The sequence below is a fragment of the Stegostoma tigrinum genome, chromosome 26 (genome assembly GCF_030684315.1).
Source record: "Stegostoma tigrinum isolate sSteTig4 chromosome 26, sSteTig4.hap1, whole genome shotgun sequence".
NCBI lineage: Eukaryota > Metazoa > Chordata > Chondrichthyes > Orectolobiformes > Stegostomatidae > Stegostoma > Stegostoma tigrinum.
In genome coordinates this window covers 38,674,354-38,692,590 of record NC_081379.1, presented here as the reverse complement: position 1 = coordinate 38,692,590, position 18,237 = coordinate 38,674,354, and the positions used below count along the sequence as shown (strand labels likewise).

General features: G+C 39.1%; 1 protein-coding gene across 1 annotated transcript in view; it reads left to right on the top strand.

Annotated features, from left to right (window-relative positions):
* unc119.1 (unc-119 homolog 1) overlaps positions 1 to 18,237 on the top strand; it is a 61,340-nt gene that overhangs the window by 31,727 nt on the left and 11,376 nt on the right. Inside the window, exons 3-4 of the mRNA XM_048556164.2 lie at positions 5,892 to 6,003; positions 15,014 to 15,186. Coding sequence (XP_048412121.2) covers positions 5,892 to 6,003; positions 15,014 to 15,186 — 285 coding nt within the window. The remainder of the gene's footprint in view (positions 1 to 5,891; positions 6,004 to 15,013; positions 15,187 to 18,237) is intronic.

Genomic DNA, 18,237 nt, shown 5'->3' with positions numbered 1-18,237 from the left:
ACCCATCAGTGCTGGTTGACAGTTAACTGCCAGGCTTTGTTTAAAATTCAAACAAATTAAACTTTAAGCGAGTGTTTGGTCAGGACATTGTCCTGTGACATGAGCTAATGAAAACAAAGGGGACCTCAGTGACTGCAACAATTTCCAGGGATCTCCAACTTCATCCTCTTCCTGAGGTCCTCATTGACAATCTAAAACTAATTTGAATCACTGCAGTTTGAAGAAAGGACTGAAGACTTTAGATGCTGCAAAGTGTATGGATCCTGCAAAAATCCAACAATTGTACAGAAGACTTGCTCCTGGACTAGCCACACCCTAGACAAGCTGTTCCTGCATCTACCTGACAGTGTAGAAAATTGCCAAGTATGCCTTGTGCACAACAACCAGGATAAGTTCAACCTGGTCAGCTGACCATCAGAAAAGTGATGGCATTGTGCATTGTTTGTTTTGTTACTGTGGATTCAAATCAGATAAGTTGAAATGACAGCATGAAAAGAATACCATTATTGTAGCCTGAAAATGAAATACACGCTTAGCACCTTGTGACAGTACACTCATTTAAACTCGTCAACCTCAAAAATACCCATTTATGCTTGCTGTCTGCTTTTTGTAGTGGTGATGCTGCAGGCTGGAAGGAGGCTTTCTGCTTTCTCTTCAGATGTGGGGTTACTTTAGTTTGGAAAAGTTCATCAGCATGAAGGAGTTGGACCAAGGGGTCTGTTTCTGTGCCGTGTGGCTCTCTGACTCAATGAGCTACTTGTGTGTTCTGGGATTTGATTTATTTCAAATCAAGCTGGGATGGTTTTTCCTATCCTGTTTGATTATGGGTTAACAGTAACAAGTGATTGTACAATTGTAGAAGGTATGATCAAGAGGTTTGCAGGTGACATGAAAGTTGGTAGAGGTAAACAGTTAGGAAGATGGCAGCAAACTGCAGAACTTTATCAACGGACTGCTCAAGTGGGCATAGCTGGAGCAAACGGAATTCAGCCTGGAAACGTGTCATTCATCTGAGCTAACGTACCACGGGATTATGTAATGAACGGAGGGACTCCCAGAAGGTACTGACAATCAAAGGCAAATCATTAAGGGAATCAAGGGTTATGCGTGTAGGGCAGAAAAGCAGAGTTGAGGATTATTAGATCAGCCGTGAATTCATTGAATGGTAGAGCAATTTCAGTGGGCTAAATGGCCTATTTGCTCCTACTTGTCATCATTTATCTAAGAAATCATTAACTATGATATCAAATGACACTTCCAAAGCAATAACCTGATCACTAACATTCAGGTTGGGTTCTACCAGTGCCACTTGCCATCTGAGTTCATTACACGCTTGGTCCAAATGCGGACAAAAGTGCTGAACTTGAAATGAAGTGAGAGTAATTGCCCTTGACATCAAGACAGCATTCTCTTGAGTATGGTATCAAGGAGTGTTAGCAAAACTAGCGTCCATGGGGTATCAGGTAAACTTTCTGCTGATTGAAGTCATTTCTGGCACAGAAAAAATTGTCATATTTCAGTGAGAATGCCGCCACCTGTCTTCCCAGTGCCTGTCCACTATAGACCAGGAGCATGTCAGCAGTGCATGGAATATTCCCCACTTGTTTGGATGGATGCAGCTCCAACAATGTTCAAGAAGCTTCAACATGTACTGTCTTCACACTCAATGCACAGTGGCAGCAGTGTATACCAGCTACAAAATGCAATGCAGTAACTCACTTAGACATCGTTGACACCATCTTCCAAACCTGCGACCTTTACCACCAGTAGGACAAGGACATCAAAACATGGAAACACCACCCACCTGCAAGTTCTGCTCCAAGACTCGAATGCTATTACACAGTGAATGAACAGTCACTGAATCACATTCCGAGAACAGTCATCCTTGTAGCACTGTGTGCCCCTGCACCCGCAAAGACTTCAGTAGTTCAAGAAGGCAACTCATTACCACCACCTCCAGGGTAGATGGGATGGACAATAAATACTAACCTAGTTAGTACTGCTTATGTCCTGTAAGTGAACATTAAAAATTTCCTTAAGTATTAGTCTGTTTAAATGCAGAAATTAGACAAATGCGCAGCAAAAACAGTGTAGTATTAATGGGCGATTTTAACTTTAACATAGATTGGGAGAGGCAAACAAGCACCTGCCAGAATGGTAGTGAATTTCAAGAGTGTATTGGTGATAGTGTCCTTCATTAATATGTCCTGGATGTGACATAGGGACAAGCAATATTGAATTTATTAATGAGCAATGATCCACAATTAATTAATAACCTAATTGTGTGTGAATATTTATCAAATTGTGTTGATAACGTGATCAAGTTCTATATAGTGGTTGAAAGTGAAAAACATGATTCAGCTGTTAGAATTTTAGATTTAGGTAAGGCCAACTCTAATGAGATGGGTCAGACTGTCCACAGAAGACTAGGAAAATTTGCTAATGGGCAAAACAATTGAAAAGCAGTGGAGGATCTTTTTAAAACAAAAACATTTAATGCAATACAGAACCAATTTATACCCCTGAGAAGAAAAAGCTACAATTCACAGAGAAAACAACCATTGACAGCAGAAGAAATAAAGGACAACATAAATTAAAAGAAAGGGCTAAAAGATAGCACAGGTCATGCTGAATGGGAATGATACAAAGATCAGCAAAAGGCAGCTAATAAGAGAGACTAAAAGGGATAATGAAAAGAAATTTCAAAGGAACATCAAAACGAATAAGAAGAAACTTGATAGTTATATTAAAGGGAGCAATGTTGTCATTGGAGCAGTGTTGGCCCACTAAAGATTAAAAGTGAGAATATTGGAAAAGATTATGGGAAAATGGCAGACATATTTGAATCATTTCTTTGCCTCAGTATTTACAGTAGAAAAGGAAGATAGCTTGCTGGAAATCTGAAGGAAATTAATAGTGGATCAGGAACAGGGACTAAGTAACTAAAACAAAGTAAAACATTGATAATGACAAAGCTAATAGAACTAAAGCATGACAAATCCCAGAACCTGAATGTTTCCATCTGAAGGTGTTCAGGGAAGTTAGGGAGCATATTGTGGGTGCCCTAATTATAATATTTCAAGGTTCCCTAGATACAAGGGGCATCCCTCTGGATTGGAAAATTGCACACATTATACCCCCTTTTTAAGAAGGGTGAAAGAGGAAAACTAAGCAATTAAAGAACAGTTTGCCTAACAATTGTTGGAGTCTGTAATCAAGAATGGGGTAACTGAACACCTTGAAAATTTTCAGCTGCTCAGGGAAAGCCAGCATGGCTTAATGATGAGTAAGTAATGCCTGACAAACCTCATTACATAAAGAGGCGACTGAGATAGTGGACGAGGGAGTATCTATGGATGTTGCTTATGTGGACTTCCAGGAAGCGTTTGATGAATTTCTGCACAAGAGACTTAACTAAAATAGAAGCCCATGGAATTAAGGGCAAATTGCTGCTGTGGCTGGGAAATTGGTTGTGTGGCAGGCAACAGAAAGTAGGGTTAATGCAAAGTCCTTAAATTGGCACGTTGTGACCAGTAGTGTCTCACGGTGGTGTTATGCCTCAGTTTTTCACATTATTTGCTTATGACTTGGATAATTACGTAGAGGTCACACGTCCAAATTTGCCAACGGCACAAAGTTAGGTAGCATTGGAGACAGGATAGATAGCATAAAATTACAAAGGGATGTTGACAGACTAGCTGAATGGGAAAATGTGTCAGATGGATTTCAGTGCTAAGAAATGTCAGATTATTCATTTTGAACCAAAAAGGATTGGTCAGATTTCTTTGTAGATCACATTAAGTTTAATACATTGGATGTCCAAAGAGACTTTTGGATTCAGGTGCATAAATTTTTAAAATGTCACAAACAAATGCAGAAAATAATCAAGCTAGCCTTTATATCTGAGTAGTGGAGTACAAGGATGAAAAAGTTATGCTGCAGTAATGCAGAACCCTCATTAAATTGTACTTAGAGTGTTGTGTGCAGAAGTAGGCAGCACACCTTAGGAAGAATAAATTGACCTTGGGGGGAGGACAACGTAAGTTACATACGTGGACTTCAATGTTTAATTTAAAAGAGATTATACAAAGTAGGCCAGTTTTCTCTAGAATTTAGAATGTTAGGGATTAATCTGTTTGAAGTCTTCAAGATATTAACAGAAAAGACATGGTAGATAAAGTTAAACTTTTTCAATTGTAGAACAAGGAACCATAGTCTAAAAATTAAGGCCAGACTATTCAGGCGAAATGCTAAGATTCATTTCTGCACAAAGTATGAAAGTTGTTTCAAACTGTCTTCCATAAATGGCATTTGGTGCCAGATCATTTGTTAATCTAAATCCTAGATGGGTAAATTTTTGTTAAGCAAATGGATACGGACCAAAGGCAAGTGTATGGATTAGGCCGTAGATCAGCCGTGATCATATCAAATGGTGGAACAGGCTCAAGTGAATGACTTACTCCTGTACCTATGTATCTACCACAGGGAGTGTGCTGAATGTGTTCCTTTGACCACATCGCAGTTCCTGATATGCATCTACTCTTGCTAAAACATAAGAGCAATGAGGTGACAGTTGACATTGTTTTCTGACTCCTGATCATTACAGGGGAAGTGCTGCAACAGCACTGACCACTCGATCTTGACTACATAGATCTCACCAAAACATTTGATATTGTCAACAGGGATGGACTCTTTAAACTGTTGTGGCAATTAGACTACCTACCTGGAATCATAAATATCATTTCCTCTTTCCACAAGAATGTGCACAATTTCCTCTGTTATCATAGAGCAACATCAGATGCTTTTGAGATTATCAGTGGGGTAAGGCAGGACTGTGCTTTGGCATTAATTCTCGGACTTATTTTTATCATGCAGCTATTGTGTGCTTTCTGATCCCATTGTGGACGTCAACCAGTATGCCACAACTGATGTTAGGCTGTTCAATTTGGCAAGACTACACACCAACACCATTATGTTTAATGTCCTATTCTGAGAGTTGTTATTTGCTGATTATTCTGTGTTGGGATTCCATTGTCTTTTGAGATGGATGGATGCCAGAATCAAATGCTTTAATAAAGTGGTTGATTATTTTCAGTTGAATTTTAAGATCCAAATTTCATTTGTCAAATTCGATCATATTCACAAATACTGAGCAGGTCCTGCTTACTAGAGTTGAATAAAGTTATTTTGTAGAAACTGTAAAATTGTTTAAAAATTCAAAGGGCCAATTGAAGCACACAATTTTGGACTTGGCAATTATCTGCCTAATGTTTTGTAATTTAAGCCTCAGTGTATCTGTATGGCTATCGAGTTTTTCAGTATTTGCATCAGAGACTATGTTTCTAGATATAACCGGCTCAGTACCAAAAATTCCAGTTTCATTTTTTGAGGCCTTTTACAGTTACTGAGTATTGAGTCTATTTGACAATTCCTGAGCAAGCTGAAAAAGTATTCAAATTTTATTTGGTATTTAATGTGGTACTTTATTTCACTTTCTTTCTAAATACCTCAGTGATTGAATCAACATATCAAAAGTGTGCCATGTTTAGTAAGCAATTTGCACTGTATAATCTGAGCCTGAGGAAGCGTTACAGTTTGCATCAGCAGTCTTGTCTGTTCACAGTGGACTTATGGAAGTGCGTCTGATTGCAAACCGGTGACCCTTGATGTAGTGGGCAGACTTGAACTTTCAATTTGGTCTCTCTTCTCCCTCATTCAGCTTCCCCCGTTAAACACCTTTCTCCCATCTCCTCTTACCAAGACTACTGCTTCTGCCAAATGTTTTGTCCCTAACTTAACTATAAAATATCTCATATGAATAATAGGTAGTTGGGTTGGTACTGGAGGTGTTTTAAACTCTCAATGTCCTGAATTTCTGTTTTCACTTTCAGAGCAAGAAGATGACACTGATGATGAGAATGGCGAAATAGATACCAGCTCAGGACGTTTTGTTCGTTATCAGTTCACTCCTGCCTTTTTGAGACTGAGAACAGTTGGTGCAACGTGAGTTGTGAATGTATTATTAGTTCTCATCCTTAAAACCAAATTGTGATTATCTTGAGGTTTGTTGATATTTTGTTGAAACAGCTTAATATGATCAACAATTGGGAAAAACCTAACTATACCTGAGACTCTTTTCCATCCTAATTTTCTTCTGACTGCCACTTTAACCATGATTACATTTAGAGTCATAGAGCATATAAACAGACCCTCCAGTCCACCATGTCTATACTGACCTACAGGCACTAAACTATGCCAATCCCATGTATTTGCACTTGGTTTACAGTCTATTATTCCCTGGCATTTTCAGTGCTTGTCCAGAAGTAGTTGCTTCTTGCAAGAATACTTGCCTCTGTCACCCTCTGAGGTAGTGCTCCGTATATCTACTACCCTCTGGGTGAAAAGAAATGTTTTCTTCTGAACCCCTCTAAACCAGTTACCCCTCACCATAAACTCTAGTCTTAGACACATCTGCCATAGGGAAAAGAGTCTCATGATCTACCTTATTTATGCCTTCCATAATTTAGCCTACATCAGTCAAATCCCTCCCCCTTGGCCTTCTCTGCTCCAAGGAAAACCAACCATGTCTGTCCGGTCTCTCCTCAAAACTGAGACCTTCTATCCAAGTAACATCAGATGAATTTCCTCCAGTGCAATCACATCCTTCCGATAGTGTGATAACCAGAACTGCGCACAATATTCTATCTGTGGCTTAATCAGTGCTCCATGAAATTGCAACAAGACTTCTCTGAACCTATATTCTAAGTCCCAGCTAATAAAGGCAAGCATACTGTGTGCCTTATTCATCACCATGTCTACCTGTGCTGACACCTCCAGAGATCCAAGAACCAGTACTCCAAGGTCCCTTTGTTCCTCGGTACTCCTTAGGGACTTGCCATTCGTTATGTAAATTCTTCTCTGATTAGACTTTCTACACTACACTATATTCTCGAAGGGCTGTTTTTAATGCTCTGTACCTAACATATGCTTGCTTTATTTTTAAGACAGGCGGTGGAAGAATTGGTTCTGTTCTACAGCTCTGTAGCATACATATCCAGGAAATCTGTTGACCTCTAACCCCATTGATGTTTTATTTTGGGTCTAAAATGTTCCGTTTCACTGCTCTCTTCCCAGCACCCTACCTACCCTACAATTTTCTTTAATCTCCCTGTGTGGCAATGAGAGCCAGTCTCTTCAGTATTTAAATCTCCCAATCATTTCACAGTGCTGCAGATAAAATATGAAATGGTAACATGCTGCCAAGTAGGAACTATGCAGAACTTTGATTTCCATTTTGCTGAATCTTTGATTCCTCATTTAGAACATAGAACACTACAGCACAGAACAGGCCCTTCAGCCCTCGATGTTGCGCTGACCTGTGAACTAATCTAAGCCCATCCCCCTACACTATCCCATCATCATCCATCTGCTTATCCAAGGACTGTTTAAATGCCCCTAATGTGGCTGAGTTAACTAAATTGGCAGGCAGGGCGTTCCACGCCCTTACCACTCTCTGAGTAAAGAACCTGCCTCTGACATCTGTCTTAAATCTATCACCCCTCAATTTGTAGCTATGCCCCCTCGTACAAGCCGACGTCATCATCCTTGGAAAGAGACTCACTATCCACCCTATCTAATCCTCTGATCATCTTGTATGTCTCTATTAAATCCCCTCTTAGCCTTGTACTTTTAGCGTTTGTGTTTCTTGTTTGTTTAAAAAAGAATATTTGTAGCACTTGTAAGTTCAGTTATTGAAGGGCAACATATACCGTACGTTTATCAGACCTAGAATTCCTGAACTGAACTAGTGCATAAATTAGATTGAATATCAAAAATAAATCAGTACGGCACTGAATTTTGGGAAGATATGCTCAAATGTGCAATGTGTCACAATTAAACAACTATCCTCTGCTTTTGGCGGCTGTTATGATCCTGTTCATGTCCATTGATAATCAAAAAGAAAATCGAGCACTGTGTGATTTGACTGAAGAATTTAGGCCGCAAGATTTCACTTTCTAAAACAACAGCAAACATATACCATATATACTCAGTAAAAATCGATCTCTTGTAAAAGCTGAGCCCCTATTTTTGGCCAAAAAATTTGGAATTTTCCATATCTTATGTAAAGGTCAATCCTAGTTCTTCACAGATAACAGATCAATATTTGTGAGTCACGATATTATCCTGTACGTAAATGTTACGGTGAGGAAATTGATAATTTTTTTCATGCTATCATGCATTTTGAAATTTCTTCTTTATTTTGTGTAAAAATGCCCTCCAGAAAAAACAAAAAATATACAGCAGTGTTTAAACTAAAAATTATTGAAGTTGCACAGAAGATAAATAACTGTGTAGCAGCAAGAGAATTTTGTGCTTCGAAGAAATTTGAGAGACTGGAAAAAGATAGTGAAACAATTTCAGACAATGCCGAAACAAAAGTGTGCCAACAAGGGTAAATCTAACAAGTGGCCACAATTGGAGAAAAAGTTGCTGAGTGGGTACTTGAAAATCATCAAAATGTAAAATGTATTAGTCATGAAGGCACCTGATTCCATGTATGAAAGGAATCAAAGAAGGTTGGAATTTCGAATTTTAAGGTGAGTGCAGATGGTGCACAAGGTTCATGAGAACGTATGACTTAGTGCTTCAGCAGAGAACTAAGATTGCACAAAAGCTGCCTGCTGAACTAGAAGATAAGATGTTACAGTAATTACCGTCATTTGTTGTGTTTTTGTTTTGTTCGTTTAAGAGATCAACTGGGCTTCTGCTAATGATACGGTATTTTGAACTGGAGCATGAAATTCAGCCCCTCATAAGTAGTATCCATGTAATAGTTGATCCCATAAATTTAACCTTAAACAGTCTAAAAAATTCGACTTTGACACAAGTATGTACGGTACATAAATAAAAATGAACACAACTGATTTAACACTAGTTTATATTTGATTATGCTGTGAATCCAGTTTCACTTTTATCCAAACTCCTCCACCCCAAGGTTTCCCAAATCCTATGAAAGTTTGAAGGCTCATTCACTTTTTCTGGGACTAACTCAAAAGTATACGGAGGCTGTCCAGAAGATACTTTGAATGTTCACTGTTATTTTCCAATGTATGACATTTGATAAGGATTGCTCCATTAGTTCTGGCTAAGCAGGCCTCCAGTTTTTCTTCAAAGGCCTCAACTGTGAATTCTTTCAGCTCATGTACAGGATTTAAGATTCAGGAACTGATTTCTCAGTAACCCTCTCTGCTCCCTGAGCTATTTTTATGGTCCGCCTCCCCCTCTCTCCCTATTTATTCCAGTTCCCTCCCCCCATCCCCCTCTCTGATGAAGGGTCTAGGCCCGAAACGTCAGCTTTTGTGCTCCTGAGATGCTGCTTGGCCTGCTGTGTTCATCCAGCCTCACATTTTATTATTTTTATACACTTGCTGGTTCCCTGGTCAATTCCCTCCAGATTGTTTCTGTCTGCATGTTCCAAACTGACTGATCTATCTTATAAATTTAACTAAGCTGGGCTAATTTGATTTGCATTCGCTCTTGTTTACTAAGTGCTTTTTGTTTACTCGTGCTTTTTGATTTATCATACGTTTAACCTAAAAGTTTCATTCCTGAAACTAAAGGATATACCTCTAAAACACACAAATTATCATAGAATCTATTCAGTGTGGAAGCAGGCCATCCAAAGAACATCCCAACCAGACCCACGCCCCTACCTTATCCCTGTCACCCTGCATTTAGCATGGCTAATCCACCTAGCCTGTACATCTTTGGACTGTGGGAGAGAACCAAAGCAACTGAAGGAAGCCCTTGCAGACATGGGGAGAATGTGCAAATTCCACACAGACAATTGCCTGAGGTTGGAATCGAACCGGGGGTCCTGGTGCTTCAGTGCTAACTGCTGAGCAACGCAATAAATTCAGATTTCCTGACTCTCTCATTTAAGTAATCGAGCAATTTCATCTAGGAGGGAATTTGAAAGTATGGCACTTGGAGGCTGCAGATGTAAAAACCACTATGGGAACGTATCCAATAATGACCAAGATTAGCGAGTGGTGATAATAGCCTCTTTATTCAGCATCTGCAGTAGCACAGTTTGAAGTGGCGATCGAATCCAAAGTACAGTTTTACAGTAGTCTCTTTTTTATACACAGTTTTTACATATATTAACATTTTAGCACTATGGTGCCACATAGTTGTATCTATTGTACACAAGTTTGTGTGGCATCTGGCCTGGGGAAGCAGGAGATGGTTTGAGCACTTGCTAAATGCTGGCTGTTACTCCTAATGGGATTGGAATGTCTCAGATAGTAGGAACTGCAGATGCTGGACAATCTGAGATAATGAGGCGTAGAGCTAGATGAACACAGCAGGCCAAGCAGCATCAGAGGAGCAGGAATGCTGACGTTTTGGGCCTAGACCCTCCTTCAGAAATGACCATTTCATCCAGCTCTACACCTTGTTATCTGGGATTAGAATGTCTGTTTGGTCTGAGTTTGCATAATTAACAGGTGTTAGTGCTTTTATCTTGAAAGCGAGTGATGTTAGTAAAAATACTAGACCTGTATAATCTAAATAAGTGAGAAATTATATGTGTCCTAAATAAAAGTATAGAGGATGTGAAACTGACCTCCAGCTGTGTTGTGAGGTTTCATTTATTTCATTCATTTCATGTCGCCTGTTTTGACAGTTCTTACACATTCATCCATGCAGTTTCTTGGAAGTACTGTTTGATAGTAAGTTTCTTCAAGGGGACAGCAGTCCTATTTAATGTGTATTTAAAGGGTATAAATCCATACGTTAGTACAAGATGTTAGTCCTAAATAAAAGTTAGAAATAGGTAGTACAGTATTATTGAAATCGGTATTGTTTGGAAATTTCAAAGAGATAAAGAGCAACAGACTGTAGGCACAGGCTACAAACTGTTTGATGTCCTGCACCCTACTCAGATCCTGAGAAACGGTTGCTAAGGGCTAATTAATATTATAATATTTCTATAGTTTCAAGTGAGTTATGGGGAGACAATGACGGGGATGGCATTGCTCTGTGTAGGTTACAGTATTAACACTTATTCAGGGGTCGCCTTTCATACAGAAATAGGTCTAAACGCTACTTGCAGCATGGAGCTGATAAGAATTGAAAGGTATAAAGAAAGAATAACTGGTTGGGAGGGATGTTTAATTTACTTTAGCTTTTAAGAGTAAAATGTACTACAAAAACACCAGTTAAACGAAGGACTGAATGGAAAAGGATATAGTAAACATAGAGCACTTGAGTGACTTAGTAAAGAGCATCATAATAAAATGTCTCGCACTACTGTAGAGAAAAGAGTGGAACCATGCAAGAGTTCATGTATTCGAGAGTTCAGAAGGTTCAATTATAGGATTGAAGGAGTTTAAAGAAATGGGGTGAGGTTACGGTAAGTCACAAAAAGATTTAAAAATCTTAAAAATTTAAAAATTTGACTGCTATTTTGCAGGAGCATATTTATATGAAAATCAATTGAAATAACCTGAGTATTTCTTAGTATTGTATAAAATATCAACAGTGGAGTTTCAAGTGTGTTGATGTTCACGGAGTGTGCATTTGAATTTGGACAAAAGAACAGATTAGAGTTTTCAACTGTAGATGAGCTGAGGTGGCTTTTGTTATGGAAATAGGCAGATTTTGTGATGGAGAGGATACAGGATTAGAAACTCAGTAGAGCTCCAAGGCTACAAGTGGTCTGGCTTATTCTGAATGTGATTGAGGGACAAGATGGACTAAGTATGGCTAAGTCTGATCCAATTACAGATTCCCTCCCCAAAGCCGATTTCAGAGAGAATGGAAACTGCAGATGCTGGAGAATCCAAGATAACACAGTGTGGAGCTGGATGAACACAGCAGGCCAAGCAGCATCTCTGATGAAGGGTCTAGGCCTGAAACGTCAGCTTTTGTGCTCCTGAGATGCTGCTTGGCCTGCTGTGTTCATCCAGCTCCACACTGTGTTATCTCCAATTTCAGAGAGCATGTGTAGGTGTGCCTCAGCAGTCACGTGAACCATCTTCCATTTGTCTGGAGATCAAAGATGGACAATATCTGTAGGGATAACATGTACAAAACTCTGAATGAGGTGGATGGAGGGGAAGGATGTACTCAATGCCATCCTTATCATGATTTATGTGTGGCTACAACAAGTGATGCGTAAGCCCTCAGTATGCAAACATCAAGTGTTACTACAAACTGAGGTTCTACCTGTTTCCCTTACGTTGTGAAGAATGGATCTGGCCCTATTGCAGTCAAAAGCCCCAAGTAGTTGGATTGTTCTGTATTACCTGTCCCTGTGGAAACATTTATGAAGGAAAACACCTTTTGATCACAAGCCCACCAGAAAGTGGTCAACACATAAGGCCTCAAGACCCTGTCTGAAGAGTATTGATCCTGTTGAGTAGTTCCTTGAGCAGACCGTCAGAGATATTTGGCAGAATGCCTTATCCCCAAAAATTTCCAGTAAGCTCCAAAGCGTAGCTTGGCTGGTGGTTAAAAAGGCACTGCTTGTCAGATCCTCGTCTGTGTTCGCTCCCGCATGCTGTCCTCAAACTGGCTGTGCTGGTAAAGAGACGTATCATGCATTTCCCTCTGGAATGTGCCTTTACAAAGAAGGGAGATGCAGTGGTTTTCGTTGAGGTTCTAAACAACTCCATAACACAAGACTCTGTGCTCTACAGGCTGTGCCCCTATTGCAAATGGAGAAAACATCAACTGTGCCTAGAGGACCATCATCTTGGTGAAAGATGCTCTTTTGTCTGCCTGAAAATTGTTGGTCTTCCAGTATAAAGAGTTGACCTTAACCAAATGTTGCAGACTGGCACATTCCAAGGTCCAGGATTAGGGACATGCTAAGGGACACACTAAAGTGCTTGGAACAGCTGCCATTAAGGTGCAGAGGGGAACGACCATTGTCTAAAGTCTTTCTGCCAAAGTATAGCAAGGGTTTCTTCAGTTGTCAGACCACATTGTTGCCTCAAAAGGAATGTAAATAATTTTATGCGTGAGTTCAAAATGTCTTGTTTTGCAATTGCAGGAAACTTAATGTCAAATTCCAATATGTTGTTTTTGTTTCTCTCCGCCAAGACTGTACAGAACTGACCAAACTCAGGGTTCTCTAAAAATTAACATGCAGGTTTAGTTGGAGTTAGGAAGTAAAATGCAATGGTAATATTAATTTCAAGATGGCAATCATTGAAGAGTAGAAGAACTGCTGTATTTGTGAGAGGCTCTGGTCAGAGACTGCATTTGAAATATTGTGAGCAGTTTTGGGCCCTGTATCTAAGGAAGGATGTGGTAGTTTTGGAAGGCTTCTAGAGGAGGTTCATAAGAATGATCCCAGGAATGAAGAGCTTGTTGTATGAGCAGTGTTTGAGGAATCTGTGTCTAGTCAGTGGAGTTTAAGAGGTTGAGGGGGGATCTTATTGAAACTTAAAGAATATTGAGAGGCCTGGATAGAGTGGTTATAGAGAGGATGTTTCCACTAGTAGGAGAGACTAGAACAACCCTTTTATAACTCAAATGGGGAGCAATTTCATAAGTCGGAGGTTGGAGAATTTGTGAAACTCATTGTGCAAAAGGCTGTGGAGACCAAGTCATTGAGTGTGTTACAAACAGAAGTACATAGTTAGGTTCTTGATTATTAAGAGGATCAAGGGTTGCTGGGAGAAGCCAGGAGGATGATATTATCCTTGACTGAATAGCAGACCAGACTCAGGCCGAATTGATTAATTCTGCCCCTACATCTCGTGGTCTTGATTTTCAGAAATCCATGTTGACTTTGTCGACCCCTGTTAGTATTTTCTAAGTGTTCTGTTATCACATCCTTTATAACAGACTCCAGCGTTTCTCTGCTACTGATGTTTGACTAACTGGTCTGTCATTCCCTGTTTTCTCCCTCCCTTTTTAAAATAGTCAGCTTGCATTTGCTACCCTCCAGTTTGCCAGGATTGTTAGAAGATGACAACGACTGCATCCACCATCTCATGACTGCTTTCCTTCATACCCTAGGATGTGGGTTATCGGGTCCTTGGAATTTACCAGATTTCCATTCTATTAATCTGTGCAGCACACTTTTTTTCTAAACTAATGCTAATTTCCATCAATTCCTCCATCCGACTAGACACTGCTTCCTTGTATTTCTGTGTATTTATTTGTGTCTTATTTCGGTAATTAGAATACCTGTTTGGAGATGTCACAGTATGCAATAAATGGTCCTGAGTACTTCAAGATATGGGCCTATAACCTGTGGCTCAGGAGCCACAAGTGGTTCCTTCAAGACTGATACTTTATCTTGTTGATCAAAACCATTTTGACAGCAATTAAATAGCTTTTGTGAGAAAGTGTTGTTAAAAATGTTGGTAAGATGTGACTGCCTTGTTTTTAATTTGAGTAACAGCATTTAGCTTTTGTGTTTTTGATTTTTTTTTGACAGGTTGCTGTGTTATTGAATTTGCCTCAAGGTGATTAGTTCTTTTCCATTGTAACATTTGAATTGTTACTTTTTGAGTAGAGAACAATTCATGTAAACAAGGAGGAATGTTTTGGCCCCTTTTTGATCATTTTCAGTGCAAAATATTAAAAAGTAATTGCAGGCAGCCCAGCTAGCTCCAGCAATGTCTACAATAAATGTATAAAAGTATCTCATTTGTGACAATTGTGAAATTTTACACTAATTTTGAAATTTTCCTGAGTCGGCTGAACGGCTGGTTTGCATTGCAGAGTAGCATCAACAGCGTTGGTTCAATTCTCTCACTAGCTAAATTTACCATGAAGGATTCTCCTTCTCAACTCCTCCTTCGCCTGAGGTGTGGTAACCCTCAGGTTAAGCCACCACCAAGTCATGTCTGTTTTTAATGAGAGAGCAGCCCTGCGGTCTTCTGGGTCTGTGGCAACTTTACATTTATTTTATTCATGCAATCACTGTTCTATTTTTAGCCTTCTACTCCGTGGTTTTCTTTATTTTGTCTTTTTTCCCCTTTTCTCACAGGGTAGAATTTACAGTTGGAGACAAGCCTATAAACAACTTCAGGATGATTGAAAGACATTACTTCAGGGAGCAGTTGCTGAAAAGCTTCGATTTTGACTTTGGGTTTTGTATTCCGAACAGCAGAAATACTTGCGAGCATATATATGAATTCCCACAACTTTCTGAAGACGTCAGTACGTATTTCCAACTTCTTTTACTTGATGAATCTGTTGTTGCTATTCAAGTAGGCCACTGTTTATGACAAGTATGTATCCCTTTTAGAAATATCATCGAGTAATACAAAGCAGAAAGGGTTCTGTGGCCTAGTGAATCTGCAACGACAATAACTACCACTAAAGATGTACTAATCCCAATTTCCTGCACTTATCCCATATTCTTCAATGGTACGATATTTCAAGTGCTTGTCCAAATATTTTTTAAAGTTTGTGAGGCTGCTGGCCTCCAAGTAGACACAGCTAAGTTGTGACCATTAGCAAATTATAATTTTACTAAATTTTAATAAAACATCAAATTGCCCAAATTTCATCTTACACTGCTTCTCTTGAAAATGGGCATTTTTAACATTTCTACCCTTTTTCCTTTCAAACTAAAAAGCTGCTGTCAGTTCTCTAAATACCAGCATTGCACTGCTAAATATTTTGCAACCAATAAAACTCTTCATATCAGGGTCTCCCTTGAAAATTGGTGTTCTCAGATATTCAGTGCATCAGACACAAATAGCTGAATGTAAATTTGTAGAATAGTTTTCTCCTCGACTATTTTCTCTCCTGTCCCAATGGTGTTTATACCTAATTGGTATACTGTTTGGCTTATGCTGTGATTACTAGCTAGCATTTTGCTGAAATGGTCGCTCTTTGGGTTTGGGGCTTTGTGAAGAATCGTGGGAATATTTGAACCTGTGGAGAATCTTGAATAGTCCAAGACTGCCCTCACCTCATGTACATTCATGCACTTTTAGTTCATTATATGCATAACAATGAGGAGCAATAAACATTTCCATCCTAAATTCTTACTGTCAGGTAGGCTGAGCTTGGCTAGGGGTCATAGTTAATATCTTTTTGGAAAGTGGGACAACATTATCCACCAGGGTAGCTCATGTTTTGTGCTGAATGATTTTTACTGAAGTTGGACAGGGGCTTTAATCAAATTTGACGTAGGTATCTATGCTTTTTATTTATTCAACACTTTGATAATGCATATTCCATCAAGGCATAATGAAGGTACTGCTTTTAAGGTATTTGATGTTAAGAAAAGTGATGCAGTCATTTTAATTAACCACAAATTTGTCTTTTTTAAACCAGATTGACATTTCCATGGCTGAGTATCATTGACTACTCATAAATAAGAACACTGGAATGTTAGCTTTTACAGTTAGTGGAAACATCATAGCCAAGATAAAACAGAAAATTAATACTCAAGCAGACCCTGAAAATTCTTGTAGGGATTTTTTTCGAAAGAAATTGAGTAATGAGATGAAAAGTCACCGTGTCTCTGTAACTAATAGAGAGTGTACTGGTTTTGGTGGTGGATAACGTCCATAATTCTAAGTTACATTCACAATGGCATACTGTCTAGACTTCAAAGTCATGCTATGTGAGACTGATGATATGGAAGTACAGGAGTAAATGTCTTAGGAAGTCAAAATAGTTTCTGAATATTCTGTGTGTCTAGCACCTTTAAGTTCAATCAAAATTTCTGCAGAGTCTACTCAGACAGTATGTGGTACTTTGGTTTACCCCGTACTAGAAATTTTGGGTCACTGAGCAATCTCAAAATCAGCCACCCTACCCTTTAGGATCAGAAGATTAACTTTGCTGCCCAGAATCTAGTCATATCCAGGCTTATCTACAAATTATGAAAATTTTTTATGTAAACTGAATGCTATATTCTGGCATATGTTCATCTGTTTGTTTTGTCTGTTTTTATAAGGGTGGTCTGTAATAAACTTTTAAGAAAAGTTGGACTAAAGGGACAGTGTGGGGAAGTGTACTAGTTGAGTTATCCTAGTAGTGAGCCAGTGCTGTCTGAATAATCACCTGTGCTGTTAGGATTCCATGATTAACTGGTTGATTTATTCAACATATATGCAAGAAGGGTAGTTTTAATCTGTTTTGTATTTTCAATACAACAGAATATAATAAAATATATTTCAATTAAGTAAACTTCTCTGATAAGTAATTTCTCTGAGTGTGACCAGCGCTCATCATAATAGAGTTGTAGTTCCATTGCTTGCTCCCCAGAAAGCTTGACTATCGCTCCATATTTGGCAATTGATAAATTAAAAGTACAAATCATATCCAAACATTTTTCAGTGACAAGATTGTGTAATGAATAAAATGACAAAATGGTAGGCTACTTCAATCCGTATGGTGCACATTCTTTACAATATGTAAATTGATGTCCAGGATACTTGCTGTGTCCTGGATAACAACCTGTGCAAGGAAGTGTTGTCAGTTGCAGCTGCTTGAGTGGGTCCTGAGAGCAGCTAGTATCACTGCAGTGTGTCTCTGAAGTTGCGAGCTACATGGGTTGCGCATTTATAGATGTGACCACACCACAAGAGTCCACAGGAAATAGCTGACAATGAGATGGTCACAAAGAAAAAGGCATGTGATGCAGGTGAATCTTGACAGTGTTCCACTCTTCAACCTGTAGTAGATTCTGAATACTGATGAGACTGATGGTTCATCAGGAAGGTGCAGCCAGAACCAAATACATGGCATCACAAGTGGCTCAACTCTACAATGCAGTACAAGGAAGTCTGATAGATCAAAGGTGACAGGGGATTCTGTAGATAGGGCAACAAACAAACACTTTTCCAGCTGCAGGAAAAAGTTGAAGATGACGCATTGCTTCCCTTGTGCTCTATGTCATTGAAAAACCACCAAACATTCTTGAGGATAGGGTGAACAGCGAGAGGTTGTGGTCTATATCAAAATAAATATGAACTTGGTAGGAAAAGGGATGAAGTTCTGCAAACGATATTTAAGTGTTAGGAATGAGATTAAAGGATCTCCAAATAATTTCCAATGCCATGAACGAGAGAGCATAGAAATAGGAAGTTAGATCAGATACATGTGTGGCTGGAAAGATGGTACAAGTTGGAGAGATTTAAATTCCTGAGATTAGTTTTGCCGGATGTAGGACCTGCACGAATTGAATGGTTTGCACCTCATTTGGGATAAATCTATTTGGAGGGAAGTGCGCTAGTGCAGTTGGTTTGG